The sequence below is a fragment of the Sphaeramia orbicularis genome, chromosome 17 (assembly GCF_902148855.1).
Source record: "Sphaeramia orbicularis chromosome 17, fSphaOr1.1, whole genome shotgun sequence".
Classification (NCBI taxonomy): Eukaryota; Metazoa; Chordata; class Actinopteri; order Kurtiformes; family Apogonidae; genus Sphaeramia; species Sphaeramia orbicularis.
In genome coordinates, this window is record NC_043973.1 from 20014574 (window position 1) to 20031251 (window position 16678).

Sequence of the window (16678 nt, forward strand, 5' to 3'; positions counted from 1 at the left end):
GGGCTGATGGGATATTTGCATCTCTATGGACAAAAAGAAGTGATAGTGGTGCTGATGACTTTCTCTGTATGTTTTAAATGTGGTTATCTTACATTTATCAGCTTTTACTCTGTGAGCAGCCGTCAGTCGTGAAGCAGAGCCACCTTAAACACGCTCCCGAGTGCGCGCTCCCGTGACTGCTGCGAGAGGAGCTGTCGGCAGTGAGATCATGTGAGAGTCCACGCTTGGAGAAAGTAGGTTAGCAGGGTAGACTGAGAGGAGAACAGGCGGAGAGTCACAGCACTGAGGGGGGTCTGGGCACCGCTAGACTTACCGTGGGACTATTCTGTCAAAAAGTTCAGCCGAACCCGTTCACCAGTGTACCGAGCCGGTTACCATGCAATTCAAGGCGTCTTTTTTAATTCTTTTATTTCGCTTGGAGTTCACCGAGCGATAAAGGAGAAGAGTTTAGAGGTAGTTTTTTCCCCTTTTTTTTGGTCGTGCTTTACGAGTGCGGTCTGCAGCCGGGACCAAGTTAATATTCCAGAGCTTGTTGACTCTGGCTCCTGCGCTTTTATTCTCCTCATCCTGTCATCTACATTAAACACATGTAGCCCAGTTTTCATCGTCTACAAAGAAAAGCAAGTCAAAATGCGAGGTAAGTTGGCTTTACGTTGGAATAAATCCATGCGTGCGTTGGTTGAACTTGATAAACACCAGTGGGGGTTTTTTTCACGAGGTTGAATGACCACATGTGTGCGCTCAGGGACTTGAGTGCGCCTGTTTTCCTCCTTGTGCGCATTAATCCCTCATGACTGGATTAATGCTGCACAGAGCCGGAGCTTGCAAGGTTCCACGCTCAAGTTTGGCGTGATCTGTGGTGGTAGTGTTCAATCACGAGAATTAATTCCATCAGATAAATTCAGTTTTAATCTTTCGACCACTGCAAGACTCAAGAAGACTCCAAATGCAGACGTGCGTAGTTTTGGTTTATGACTCGTGGCAGACGCAGATCTGTATGTTTATAAAACAAATGTGAGTCATATCACCTGGGAGTGCTTCAGTGAATTTTGCTAGGGGATCCATGTTTGAGTTATGCAATAAGGAAAGGGAGGGGCATGATATGAGGAGGTTGTTGTTAACCAAAACTGGAATTATGTAATCGAGAAATGATTACACTGTATATGTGTATTTTGGTCAGATTATAATTAAAACTTAAATCGTGGACGTTTTCATTCATATATCTGAAAGTTCAGTAATTACAATTTCTAATCAGTCGTCTTTATTTATTTGAAGTTTACTGGTGAATACTTTTGTTTTGCATCCTTTAACAATAATAATATCCTTGCGACGCTGTCAAACTTTTGGTTCATTTTGTGACTTTATTGGGTGAATCTCAGCAGTGATGATGCAGTTGTGATGTGATGGCTGTGCCAGCATGGCTGACTGTGTGAGTGTACAGGGGGAGAGAGCCCTGGCTGTTCCACTGACCTAGTTATGTCACCAAACATTATACAGCGTTCACAGCAGAGGGAGGGGGAGCGGCTCTGGGAAGCGCCGCGCCGCCGGTGTTCGTGCAGCGCCATGTGCGGCTACGACGCACAGTGACAGTCGGCCTCCAACGTGTCGCTGGCTTACAGACGTTGAACATGAAAGCTGGCAGTCAGACTTCAAAGGTGTTATTAATAGAGGCCAGACCTGTTTTATACGCAACGTGAAAATAATGAAAATAATCAACATATTTAATAAATCATGTGTAGGTCACTTTGTAATATATTATGAGCAGTGGCTTGTCATTTTCTGTGGTGCATGTTTTACAGTTCAGATAATGGTTTATGTGGTAGTCTTCAGTTGTGTAGAGCGGAGGTCTGGCTGCAAAGATTTGCATCTTTTTTTTTTTTTTTTTCTTTTACTATTTATATTTATTTATTTTTAGCCAAGGAGGAAAGAGAGTGTTTTTGCACTAATAAAGGAGAAAGAAATGGAGGAGGCCCCTGGTGGAGGGAGGCTCCCTTTCTGGCAGGATATCCAAATGTAAACAAACTGAGGCCTGGTCTTAGCTCACTGCTCTGAAAATGTAGGTTAGTAATTCAACCTGTCCTTTTGTGATAATGAAGGCATGTCAGCATTTCCATCCCACTTAGAACATGTGTGTACAGAACACACATTTGCAGTAACAGTTCTCATCTTAGTTGGTGAGTCATTTCAGCGCATTTGGCATGCTGACTGGCGTTCGGAAGAGGATGGTGATGTTTGGATATCCGACTTTTCCCTTGGTTTGTTAAATGCTACTGTGCATTTCTGAATTCTGTAGAAGGACTTATTGTATCTAGGTGGAGTTGAAGATCATAAGACTCATGTCGCATACAGACACCCAGTGAAAGAGGCCTATGGAATTCTTGCCTCTGTTCGAATCCCCCTTCTGTGGGCCTCAACTTGGCCTCCGCTGGTATTTGCATCTTTTAAAGTAAAGCTTTTTGATTTGAATGCAGGGGCAGCCACATAGACGGACTGTATGCATGTAGTCTGTGCTGCCCCAAAAGCACTGTTTTGTGTCAAGTGGTCTCAGAGGGAGCAGAAGTTATTTTGGTGAGAGACATCAGCTGTAAGACAGCGAGACAGCCAACTTTATCAGTCTAATTAGACTTGAAAATAAGGGAGGCTGATTGTTGTTGTATCTTAGAATGTATTTGTGTCCCTTTGCCTTTTCGCTGTATCCTTGAAGTCTGGTAAACTCTTACTGTCTTAATCAAAACAGTCTAGAAAAATTCTCTGTGGTGTGTGAACGTCATGACTTAAAAAGTGCAAAACAACATAACCACAGCAGATTGTTGTGATTCAAGCCTGTGCTTCTATGTAAGCCTACACCCAACTGGGCAGGCATGACACAACAAGCGCTTCACCATTGCTAATATATAGAGAGCTGAAGAACAAAGCCCCCAACCTCGTATTGAGGGAGTCCACTCATGCTGTCAGTCAGTCCTATGTCTAGGTAATGAACACCCACTTTCACTACTAGTACCAACCTGTTGCTCGAGGGCACGTACTGTACCAGTTCTTAAACTAGAGTGACTAGCATAATAAACAAACACAACCAACTTGCATGTTGCATAAATCAATCTGCAGGATTATGAAACACCATAGTGACAAAGGTGTAAGTAAGTTTGCACATACTATATATCATTCTACATGCATGTGTGATGGTGAACATGTGGAAGGTCAAAATTCACCTCCCTTTACTGACACACTGACATACTGACATGATTGACACACTCGCACAGATGGTTATGGCTGAGAATTATTGCCTGCTTGTTCCTCATTTGACACCAAGAAGTAAAGCACAAAGTCAGTGATTTTCCTGCCCCTTGCTGCCGCACCCCTTCTGAATTAGCCTTTTGTAGAGATAACAAGGTTACACATTTAACTGGCTGATAAACACACTGGGGCCACCGTGTTTGCAGTTGAACCATAAACTGTCTTTTTCCTTGTTCGTTTTGTGAAAAGGTTTGGGTGTGGCACACAAACGGACTGTGCACCCATTCTCTTACTGGCTTAACGCAGGGAAAGATCATATCTGTTTGTTGTTGGTGTAATTTTATCTTACCGCAACATTTTGTAACTTGAAGAGAAATGCAAGACCTTGAATGCATGTGCATAATTTCAGCAGAAACAGAGGATTTGGGGGATTGTAATACTTGGAATGCAAACCAAGGAGCCAAAGGTCAAATAGTGAAGACTGATGTTTTTGTCAAGATTAACAGTGATGTTCAGGGTTAAAGGTAAATGTTGTTTTAGCATTAGTGTGACCCTTGCCCCTGTGTGTCTGTCAGCCACATGAGAAGAAGAGTGTGTCTTAAGTATGATACATCTTTAAAAAGATCTGTTTCAAGTCTTCTGTTACTGTTGCTGGATCTTACTATGCAGTTTTTTTTGTTTTGTTTTACTGCAGCTGAAATAATTTTACTACTTTTGGACAAGACAATGCTATTAAAACAAGGACTGATATAAGAGCTACATCTTGTACTGGTTAGAGCCTGAATATCTGCTGAGAGGCAGAGAAGAAGAGTGAGAAATCATGTTGTAGCAACAGGGGTGGGTGGCTGGGTATCTGTGTAATTCTGGCTCTCAGCATAGGACAAGAATAGAATGGGTTGATGCAGAGGCTCAGTGTCAGAGACTGGGTAGGGGGGCAGGCATGAGATAGCTGACATTCAAGTTCATAGTTTGTCTGATCTGAGTGGAATATAGCCAGATACAGTGAGAGCAGATAGTCAGAGATAGTCAAAACAGCTGCACTTCAATAACAAAGCAAAGTGTTGGTTGTATTATTTTATTGCAGTAAGTACACCCATATGTAGACATAAAGAAAATTAGTAGACTTCTATGTTGGCTGGACAGTGAACTTGTAAAAGCAGTTTTTCAAGGTCTATAATAAGTGTGTGACTCATTAATTTTCTTGTTATGTAACACAGTCAATTTCCTGATGTAAGCTACAAGCCTTCAGGGAAATGTTTTACAGGCGATCTGAGTATTGTTCAGCTCCACCTTAAAAGTGGTTTGCAATGAGCCGGGATCGCGCCTGACTCCCTCCTCCCACTCCCCCTGCAGTGGGAAAGTGTGTCAGTAGGACAGAATGTCCACATGGGCTGACAGGCTACAGCGGCAGAGTGACAAATGAGTCAGCCAATACCAAGACGCCTCCGAACGCTGCTCAGCCAGTGAGAAAGGGCCAGTCTGAGGAGGGTGGGGTCTCAGTGTTGCTAGAGTGAGCCTGCTCAATGAGTGTTGTGAGGAATGCTCACAGACGAGAGTTATATAATCGTGAGAGAAGGGAGGGGTGGAGGGGAACCTGAGAGAAAGACAGGAAGGGAGGGAGGGAGATATTTTTCCATTGCATGCCTGCAGCTGCCCTGATCAGTTAAAGGATTTTCATCAACAGTTTTAGAGAGACGACTGTTTCATGAAACTGGAAAGAAGTGGAAAGTAGTGTTTCCAATACCTAAGTGTAAAACAATGCTGTCTCAATCCCAGACTTTAGTGATTTTCCCCACTTAGTCCTTTCAAACAGTAAAAATAATGACCATAAATGAGAGCTGTACAGACAGTGAGGTAGAACTGCAATAATCTTATGATATACTTGTTATTCCCTTAGTTGAGAAAGAAGGAGTCTTTGTATGTGTGTCATATGTGCAGCCGTCATATGATTCCCTATCTGTTTGTGTGCTCTGTGTACTCCCTCATGGGGGCCACATGCAGGGTTCAGACAAACACAGTTGGCATGGCAAGTGAGTTTCTCTTGCAATATATGTTCATGTTGTGAGGCAGTTTGTCTGCAGTCTTGTTTCCCTTAATAGAAAAATATGTGACATATGACATGGTGTTTTTATGCATCTTGTTGTTGTTACACCAGTACACACTCATGATAAGATGTTTTCTTCTGTCTATTTCTAGTTTGGTTCATTTGTAGTCATATTGTACCAAATAATTAAGTTCAGGAACTTACAGTATTGGAGACAAACCCGATGAATCCCCTTTGAGCAAGGACTTGGCAACAGTGCGCAGGAAAAAGTCCCTCTTAATGGAAGAAACATCCAACAGACCTGGAAAGATTACAACTCTGCGGAAAGAACAGTGTATATTTTTATGTGTGGATTATTTCATGATATTCAGAGAAAACTTTGGAATGTTATGTCTGTTACATTTTAGGTTATGGAGGATGAGAACTATTGAACAAAGTAAAGATACGATTCAAAGGTTTAGTTAAAAGGTCTCATTAATTTGGAGGCACATCTGCTCATATTTGTAGGCGGTAGGAGACTTAACAGTCCAGAGACATGATCTGGTCCCTCTTGTACTGGCATGTTTTAGCAACAACTGAGACTAACTCAGATGGATCTTAGACTTCACACCAGCTTAAAAGAGGCTTTTTAAATGTAACAAGGTATCTGAAAATACAAAAACTCAAGGTCTCACAGTGAAGGGAGGTGTGATATCATAACATCATCCCAGTAAAACAGATTTTGTGAAAAGCCTTGTATCAGCTGGAGACAGGAGATGGCCTTCAAACAACAGAGAGAACACAGAGTTACAGAAGTCTGATAAACGTGTGGTGACCTTTTCAAGGTCTACAGAAGATACTAAGGACTTAAAACTTGGGAAAGATAAAAAGCCTAAAACACTGTAAATAAATGGCAAAATTATGTGTCATTCTAAGTGGAGCTAGAAATTAATTTTATATTCATGACCTACACACCATTAAATGGTAATTTAGGTATGCCATACAATCTGTTACATAAGCTTTGGTTTCCCAGTTGTCCGTTGTTGGCAGTGACTCAAACATGAGTTTTATTTGTGTTATGGTTGAATGAGTGGTACTCTGTATTCTGTTTAGATATTAACTCCCGTGGGCACTTATCCAAAGTGTGACTAAATAGTCCACATTCTGTACCTGACATAGCTAATGTAACATTTGCACTTCACTTATCTGATGTTGACTGTCCAGTCTCTACGGTCTAAAGTCCATTTTTCTGGGAATAAAAAGTACATCTCTACAGACTCAGCAGCTTTCATGTTTTTTTTTTTGTAACCCTGCAGCTCAGATTGAGGTCATCCCCTGTAAGATCTGTGGGGACAAGTCCTCAGGAATCCACTATGGAGTCATCACCTGCGAAGGCTGCAAGGTAGTAAACTAAACTTCAGCTTGCCTGTTTGACTTAAATGATCGTGTTACTGTATTTGCACTATTTACATGTGCATGTCTGTGCTTCTGTGTAGGGTTTCTTCCGTCGCAGCCAGCAGAACAATGCCATGTACTCTTGTTCCCGCCAGAGGAACTGTCTGATCGACCGAACTAACCGCAACCGATGCCAGCACTGCCGCCTACAGAAATGTCTGGCTTTGGGCATGAGCCGAGATGGTAAATACACAAAGAGACCATGTTGCTCTCTATTTCTTTATTTACAAACTTCCTCTGTCCATTACATTTGGTGTCACAGGAGTCTGTTTAATCAAGTCTGTTTAATCTACAGTAAAACTTACTTGACAGATAAAGTTTAGTGGATGCACTTCTCCAGTGCAGCCCACTATGTTCCCTTAACCCAGAAGCTGATCCCAGGAGAATTTGAAGACTTCACTGCTAATGTTTCACATCAGCTGTTGCTCATCACTTCTGTAGGATGCAAAGTGAAAACAAATATATGCATACATATATAGAGAGAGACAGGGACTAGAACGTACAGTACTTAATAGTAGATAAGGTGGCAAAAGATATCTTGTATTTGAAGTAACAACTTTAGACAACCAATTCACTGTTTACCAAACACCACTGCAACATCTCTTTAATAATAAATGGATACATGAAACATTTCGTAAATTGGTTTCAAGGTAAATGAGATAACATCACAATATAGCAGAAACTTACAGAGATGGTCATGGTTTTAATGATCAAAAAGTCAGTCCTGTGCAAATGCTGTTGAAACAATTTGTTCATAGTAGGTAATCCCCATTCAGTGACCATGTTGACTGTTTAAATAAATCACAACATAAAGATAAAAACTGAAACTACAGTGAATCTCTTCGTTTTATCTGTATGCCAATGATATTTTGCATCTTGATGAAACATTTGCTTCAGCCTTGGCAATCCAAAGCTGGTGCTGTGTGCAGTGCATATTAAAATCATGCAGAAAGAGAATTATTTTGTTTCAGCCTCCTTGAAATTCATCACAAACAAGCCAACAACATGTAGCGGCTAGACTTGATATTCCTTAGGCTGTCTTCTGGCTGCTGCTGGTGGAGACAGAAAACAAATGCACATCAGGAAATGAGCTGGAAACTGACCTTATGAAATGGAACAGTCAACAAAATTCAGAGAAAAGTGACCCTTTCCATTTAATTACTGAACTGACTCAATAAATGCTGTGTACAAGATTGTAACCAATAAAAAGTCTGTTAAAACTCATGATCTGCTTATAGTGATCAGTTCGAAGCAGACAGATGGGCCAGATCAAGTGAAAGGGAACATCACTGTCAAAAATTAAAGTTTCACCTATCATTTCTCAAATAGTCTCATTTTTTAGCTTAAGAACTCTGTTTTATGGAACTGTTTATAAAAATTTCAGTTTCACTTGTGGAAAAAAGAAATAAAGATATAATCAATATAAAATGTAACCTAAAAAGAACTACAATTTGTAAATGCACTATTAACTTTAATAATATTTTTTTCTTGCTTGTAGACGTGATATTTTAAGTCTGAGAATCTTTAGGAACTAATTATTCAACAGTACCATAATATAGAAAGGTTATGTACAATCTAATTATTTGTGAAATATGCTCCGCTATTAGCTGTATATATCACTTCAGTTGTAATATGTATGTTAAATTAAAGTTTATTAGCATATTTGTAGTGTTTTAGTTCCAGCAAAGTCTTTTATTCTGACAACTGAACAAAGTGACAAACTGCTGTCCCCATGTCATAATATATCTGTGTTCATAAAAACTTATCACGTAAACATTTTTATCCAATATTGATCACAATTGTAGTTTAACATTGGAGTTAAAGCCCTGTCTTTCATTTAGTATCAGTTTCTTATGAGAACAGCATGTTTTGTACATTTGCATAAAGTGAAAAAAAAATTATGTTCATTTTGAGTCCCCATGTCACACAGCAGTAATTTAAGTATTTTTACCCCCAAATTTTATTTCCATACATTGTAACGTGTCATGTGAAAGTACTTACTGAGACCTATTCATACATGTATTAAATATGGAGATAAATTATTTGGTTTTCAACACAGAGCTTGTTGAACATGAAATGTGTCACCACTTTATCTGGCCCAGATGTGTTTGTTATAAGTGGGTTTCATCACCATCTATGTGAATTGTTTTTTTTTTCTGCAGCTGTGAAGTTTGGCCGTATGTCGAAGAAGCAGCGTGATAGCCTCTACGCTGAAGTGCAAAAGCACCAGAAGTCTCAGGAGTGTGTGGGCTCTGGAGGTGGAGGCTCTACTGCTCTGTCTTTACCCAGGGAGGATGGTGTCTGTGGTAGCGGTGGGGAGGACGGCGAGGAAGGTCTGAGCCGGTCCTACAGCACCGGGGGCTCCAGCTCCACCCTCAGCGACCTAGATGATATCGCAGCACTGCCTGACCTGTTTGACCTGCCACTGACCCCTGAGGAGGCCAGCGAGTACTGCAGCCTGGAGCTGCTCGGCGGAGGTGGAGGAGCCAGCACAGGGAACACCTCCAACTCATCATCCTCTTCTTCTTCCTCGTCATCCTTGTCTAATCAGAATTCCCCGCAGCAGACTATACTGGATGGAGCAGACGGCAATGGGATCCAGCTCCTGCATACACACTCACACACACTGCTGGGACACACTTCACTGCTGGACCATCTGCCTGATGACTCCTCAATAACAGACCTTGGTGAGTGGGACAATGTTTTCATCTATGACTGAAAACAAACAGGATATTTGAGAATACCTTCATTCTTCAAGCCCGTAATCTACCTCAGTTTAAGAGGGACCATGGCCTTTATGGTTCACCTTTGGGCTATTTAACTATTGTATGCTGTTGATAAAAAAAAAAAAAAAAACCTCCTTAAAACACTTTTAGCATAATGAGCTAGTGGACTTAAGTTTCACCACAAACAGCTGACATCAGTCAAATTAAGACAAGAAAGAAGAGTGACTATGTAATATGAGTAAACAAGAGCAACAGGATACTGTAATTATAGGTTTAACCGGCTTAATACAAAAGTAATTTTAGTGGTAATGTGTACTTCAACAAGCCTATTATCTACTCTTATCTGCTTTTACTTAGTTTGCATTATGCGGTTACTCTTGCCAGCATGGAAAATAACCAACGGGAAAACTGACTGAAATATAACCAAATGGAATCAATTGGGGAAAAAAAAAATGGGAGTGACAAATAAACCCTGGCAAAAGGCAGTACCAGTTTCTGCAAAACATACTGTAGTCCAGTAGTTAATGGGGAAAAAAAGCAATGTCAAATGGGCAGAAGGCATAAGGCACTGCATCAGCACAACAAAAAACAGCCAAATACTGGTGTTATGGTATTTATGGAGTTAGAGAGATAGTGGGACCTTGAGGGGAAACTAAGTTTACTTTTACATCTTTATACCTTCTGGCAACAACACACTGCAAAGGAGGCTTTGAAATGGGCTCTGGAGACTTTTAAAGGAGGCACGGAGTCAATACTTTGACGTATGGATACAATAAGTTTAAGAGATGGAACAGATCCAACAGATGGGAGAATAAGATGTTTAGAGCTATGGACCATGGGACCCATTTCAAATCGGTTGGACCCATAAAAGAAGGAAGTGGCCGTTTAACTTTAGCTGTATGAGCCAAGCAGCGTTGGTGTGTGAAAATTCAATTCACATTTATCCTTTGCACTCGGCGTTTAGGATATGCAGTTATTGTGTGTTCGTGTTTATCTGCCCAGGGACTGCAAATGGAGCTGAATCTGGCACAATGCATTTTTTCTTTTTTAATGAGACCAATGCTTTGTGTGTATGACCCTAGATAAACTACCTAATCCAACACTTGGACCATATCAAATGTATTTCAAATAACAGATAATAAATAATTCATTGCTTTTTTGGGACAAACAGAGAGGGAATTCTGACTTCCATACAAATTAAGCACCTGTTCCATGGTCCACAAGTAGAACCATTACCCATCAGTCCAATCAGGGGCATCATTGGTAAAACTATCAAATAACAGTGTGATGTGTGGAGTTAAATTCTCCCTCACTTGTGTTTCTTCAAAGCCCAAATCTGCACTACACTACAAATAACCCTGTGTGTGGCATTACTGATGTATGTTTATGCTTATTTTTCAGAGCGTATCACTCAGAGTATTGTCAAGTCTCATTTGGAGACGTGTCAGTACAGCGCTGAGGACATGAAGAGATTCACCTGGGTACAATACACACCTGAGGAAACACGTGCTTTTCAGAACAAGGTATATAATACACAGCCCCTGAAAGTCTAGAGTTGTCACACACATTCAAGGATTCAAGATACAAAGCATTTATTGCCAAATACACAGTAAGGTAACATGTTCTCTGTGCAATGAGATTATTGCTTTGCTGTACATAGAATGCCAAATATATAAAAATAAGTATAAATAGATAACAAGATAGAAAAAGATAAATAAAATACTGCAAAAAATACACAGTGAAAATGTAAATAGTGCAAGTTTGTCTCTGCAACTGAAAATGTAAAGGTAGTCCTTGGTTGTAAACTCCTGTTAGCTGTTTAGGAGTGTGATGGCAGTGGGAAAACAACAAGTCTTTACATTTTACAACCATGGAAAATCAATGACAGTTCAGTATCAGCCTAAAGTTACCCGTTTTGGAGTATGCTTGCAGTATTAAGTGAGCAGGTGTATGTTCTATTCCTTAAAAATACATGATTTCATTAGCATCAATTAGGGCAGCACAAATGAATAAATATGATATTGAGCAGTTTGAAGAAGATGCTGATGCTGCACAGAGTCATTTAATTCAACAACTGTGTCTTGTGTGTCCATCAGTCAGCTGAGTGGATGTGGCAGCAGTGCGCACACCACATCACCAATGCCATCCAGTACGTGGTGGAATTTGCCAAACGCATCGCTGGATTTATGGACCTGTGTCAGAATGACCAGATCATTTTGCTGAAAGCAGGTCAGTACACGATCTCAAAATATTCCAACATTAAATGCTTGATTTAAACAGCTTATTTTTGCAAAGTCTGAAACTTGCTAACTCTAGTTCCCTCCTGTTTTTTGTTTTTTTTCTTGTCTCCAACCTTGTACCTTTACCTTTTTTTTTTACACCATCTTTTATTTTTTTTAAACCTCATACACCTGGTTCATAACTGGGGAGAAAAAATGATTCTGGAAACAAAATTCACATTTATTTATCTTTTCAACACATGGATTTCTCAATGCATTTTTTAAATGTGTTGAAATTATTAAAACATGAAATGGTTGAAATGGTTAAAAAATGTCATGTCATGTATGCCATGCATCAATCTGGTCAAAATTATTCACATTATGTTGTGTGTCTGTGCATGTTGGAGTATCTTTGGTCTTTTCTGTTCCCCCTTCCCCGTTCCCATTTCTCCATCTCCATATCTTTTCCTCTATCTGTGACTCCCCTTTCAGGTTGTCTGGAGGTGCTGCTGATACGTATGTGCCGAGCTTTTAATGTCAACAACAGCACGATTTTCTTCAATGGAAAGTTTGCCCCAGCACAATTCTTCAAAGCACTTGGTGAGGATCAGATGAGAATGTAGTCGTTTAAACACTAAAGTGTTCAGATAATTGACACCTATTAAACATCTTATGCTAGCAGCACCTTTTTCCACACAAACTATGCAATAATTACTGTTAAAGCCTAAGAAAATGCATAGGTGCCCACTGTTAAAGCAATTATCGACAGCTCATTCAGATACCTCTGCAATGATTAGCGTGATTCAGTATTTTAAATGTCATTCACTGATTCTTAAAGCAGCGTATGACTTTGATTACACATTTTTTTTCAAATTTGTAAAACCTGAGTGATAGCCTAATTATCACTAATCCATTAGTTTTTCCGTGCTTACCCACCTGAATCACTTCCCTCACGGTGAACAGCTTCCAAGATTACTCCATCATAAACACAGTCCACTTGTTTGCATAACAAACCGAAACGTCACTTGGGCCTTTTTGTAAATTTTGTCGTGAAGTGCATTGTGGAAATGGGAATTTCATGCAAAGACCAAGCGAAAGTGGTTTCTCACAGATTTGGCAAGAAAGTGAACCAGTTCGCTACAACGTAAAATTCTCCAGTCCACCAGGGTTGTTTTAAAGAATGAGTATAGTTGGTGCATGGAGGTAAAGGCGACATTTGGGTTCAGCACTCATGAAGAGACAGCAAAATTGCTGCTGCTTGGAATTCCCATTCCCACAATGCATTTCGTGACAAAATTTCCAAAAAAGCCTGAGTGACGTTTTGGTTTGTTATGTAAGCAAGCAGACTGTGTTAATGATGGAGTCATTTTCGAAGTTGTTCACCGTGAGGGAAGTGATTCAGGTGCGTAAGTGTTTGTTTAATGATTTAAGTAGCACTAGAACCATGGATCTATAGCGCTAAAATACAAAATATAAAAGTAACACAGCAGATACACAATAAACTCACTTATTTGATGTAAAAATATGTATTAAGCCAGTCAGTACTGCAATATTTCCCCATGAACTGTCCATTAGAGCATATTTGAAAATATGGCTATTAAATCACAGATCCCATGCATTTTCACTCTAGAAAACAGACAGGAAAAAACAGGTCCTTATCAGTATTATCTTATCAGTCATATTATCTCATATATTAGTGTTGATTAAGCAGGGCTTGTAAGATCCTCAATGTAATATTTTTGATGTAATCTATATTTTATGTTTGTGCAGGTTGTGATGATCTTGTGAGTGCAGTGTTTGACCTGGGTAAAGGACTCTGCCGTCTCCAGCTGTCTGATGAAGAGATGGCTCTGTTCAGTGCGGCGGTCCTCTTATCTCCTGGTGATTATTTCTGTTCCTCTTTTCACTTAGAAACATATACAAGCACAAACATGTTCATAAGGAAGTGTTCATATGTCAGTCTGTCCACTGCAGTTTTGGTTTTTAAGCATGCAAATCACTCACACTGTTTAATTTGTTGTGCCGATTTTCTATTTAACTACAGCCTTTTCACTTGCAGTTTAATTTATTTATTTATTCACCCTTGTTTCCTGTAGATCGACCCTGGCTAACAGAAGGCCAGAAGGTTCAGAAACTCCAAGAGAAAGTCTACCTTGCTCTTCAGCACAGTCTAAATAAGAGCGGTGCTTCTGACGAGAAACTGGACAAGGTAAGGACAGGCAATCAAAGCTCTTCCTCAGGAAGTATAAATATGTACACACTCATAAACATACCGTTGTTTTTCTTCTGTTCCCATAGATGGTGTCCAAGCTGCCTATAATGAAGTCTATCTGTAACCTCCACATTGATAAACTGGAGTTTTTCCGTCTGGTCCACCCAGAGACCGCCTACAGTTTCCCGCCTCTTTACCGGGAAGTGTTTGGCAGTGAGATGTCTTTGCCGGACTCTACCGACAGCTAAACAAACAGCAAGACAGGCAGAGAGTTCGGAAAGAGGGTGTTAAAAGGTAGGGAAGAAAAAGGTGAGATAGAGAAGGAAAGAGATATGGAAGCGTAACAACCAGCAGTTCAGAGACAATCCAGGACTTTAGATATTCCTTCTCCCATGATCCCAAAGTAGACCTTCACTTTCCCAGCAGGCAAAGCACCTTACACTACAGACCACACATACTCATGGTCCTTTGCATATTGTAGCATTAATAACAACAAGCTGACGGGCATCCAAATAATAACACAACAGCCCTCTTTGCATGATACAGCTCTAAGCTCTAACACTTGTTTTAACATCTGATCCGCTTCGGATCACCCAAACAATTGAATGTACCTCATCCAGAAGCACCAGTGCACAAGCCAGAACACAAAAACAGTGAATGTACAAACCCTGTCACTCTGCAACAGAGTCTCAAGTAAACCTTTAGTATTAAAAATGAGTTTTGTTAATCAGCATTTGTCAATATTAGCACAGTTCAGTCAATAGTTTTCTCTATTAATGGATCTTAGTATGGCATCCAAGCTCATACAGACAATATTCTTCTTCTGACCATCACTTAGGGACCAACACTGAGTCACTGTCTTTGATGTAAAAAGAAACACGCAGGTATGATGTGACTCACAGCTCAGGCTGACCTCCCTAATCAGCTTAAACCAGTCTCACACATTTAGACAGTGTTCGGTGCTGCCTTTTGTAGGCTCTTGTAATGCAATGAGAAACCTCAGTCCCACACACCCCTTCCCTTGTAAATGCCACTTAGAGACAGGATAAGATGAAATTAACTTTAATTTATATACACATTTATAAACAAATATTTTAAATAAGAATGTAAATAGATGACTATATAAGTATATGGAGAGAGTTAGTGATTTCAGATCACGGTGGAAGAGAGAGAAAAGTGGATAGCAAGATGCAGAGAAAACAAGATGGATACATCAGGAAAGCTGATACATGGACTCAAAACTTTTTATGGACTATTTTCCTCTCGACAGTACTCTCAGGTTTTTAATGGCAACGTACCCCCTTGTCTCAACGATGACTCATCTGGGTTAGGCGCATGCAAGCGCTGGGGTGAACACTTGTTGCACGTGCAACACAGCACTGGGGGGGCAGTGTACACAACCTAAGGCACAGAATCCATTGATTTTTGCATTAAACTGAGATTCTGTGCTGTTGCTGCTCCCCTGCCTAAAGAGACAAGAGGACAAACGGGACACTACAGAAACGAGAAAGTAAGACGAATGATGACTCCATGAACTGTATGGAAAAAAGTGGGGGCGCACAGTCTCCCACCTGTTTCTAACCAGCACTCAGTGTAGTAGGTGTAGTATACCTGTCTTTCACTCATAATGTTTCCGTTGGTTAAAAGCCAGGACAGGACATGTATCATAAACCCTCCTTGCTGGTTGGAGCAAGTGTATTATTTTGTACATTGCGGTTCCTCTCTCCTTTAGCCCCACACCTACCACATGCCCAAATACAAAGCACTTATACTTTTCCTCTTTGTCAATGGACACAAAACCTGACAGAGCTACCAGCTGCCCCCTGAGTTGGGCTTCAATGCCAGTAAGACTTATTTTGGTAAATCTGTTTGTTTTTTCTTTTCTGTTCTGTATCTGTCAGTCAACCATAACTGTTTACATCTATTATGTACATAATTACACACTCTCTGGAGGCTTTCTGAATAGCATTGAGATGATATTGTCTTATCTGGAGTGCTGTGAAGTTGTCGAGCAGAGTCTGAAGACCTGCTGCCTGCCACTCAGGGAGCTAGCTGTGATCTCTTGTCCCTTTACCAGTGTCGTCCTTTAGACTTGTAATCCTCACACCTTTGCACCTAAGATGAGACCCATAACCATAATCACTGTGGACGTAAACTCTATTTTTGTGAATGTTACTCACAAAGTGTCAAAGCCCTTCCTGTTTGTCCTAATATTGTAAATTAAATTTACGAGGAATAGGAGTTAAAAAAAAAAAATCAGTTAGAGTTAAAGATGAATTTCATTATTGGGGTTTAATGTTTCTTTTTGCTGTGATTTTCATTTATTTGTCAGTCTTATATCCACATTTTTCTTTGTGTCTCCACTTCTGTCTTGTAAAGTCAGTGATCTATTTTTTTTTAATTGAAGAAAGATTAGGAAAAGTGCAAACAAAAACAAATAGTTTGTCTCCCTTCTCTTTCCCTGTATGACGAAATGTACAAGAGGTATATTACTAGTCCAAGAGTAACTGAGTCACACAGCTCGATATATATTGTCGTCCAATGGGATACATTATATGTGGTTTTAAGAATGTAATAAATGGTTTCTTTTTCTTTTGAAATGTTTCATTGTGTCTTATTGTTTCTGAAAGTGAGTAATGAAAAGTCTATAAAATGACTCTGCAGATTTATACACGGAACTTGCATAGGAATCAGAATCAGCTTTCTTGGCCAAGTACATGAAGACATGCAAGGAATTTGGCTTCGGCTTTTACATTGCTCACGACATACAGTTTCGGCATGAACCCAGACAACATGTGGACCTAGACAC

General features: G+C 40.1%; 1 protein-coding gene across 1 annotated transcript; it reads left to right on the forward strand.

Annotated features, from left to right (window-relative positions):
- The first annotated feature begins 203 nt into the window (after nucleotides 1-203).
- On the forward strand, nucleotides 204-16469 carry LOC115436936 (nuclear receptor ROR-beta-like). The gene is made up of 10 exons (XM_030159956.1): nucleotides 204-637; nucleotides 6574-6659; nucleotides 6754-6895; nucleotides 8875-9399; nucleotides 10840-10961; nucleotides 11535-11667; nucleotides 12150-12257; nucleotides 13428-13538; nucleotides 13754-13866; nucleotides 13956-16469. The coding sequence occupies exons 1-10, from the start codon at nucleotides 631-633 to the stop codon at nucleotides 14115-14117; spliced, it is 1509 nt and encodes a 502-aa protein (XP_030015816.1). The 5' UTR covers nucleotides 204-630; the 3' UTR covers nucleotides 14118-16469.
- Nucleotides 16470-16678: the final 209 nt, after the last annotated feature.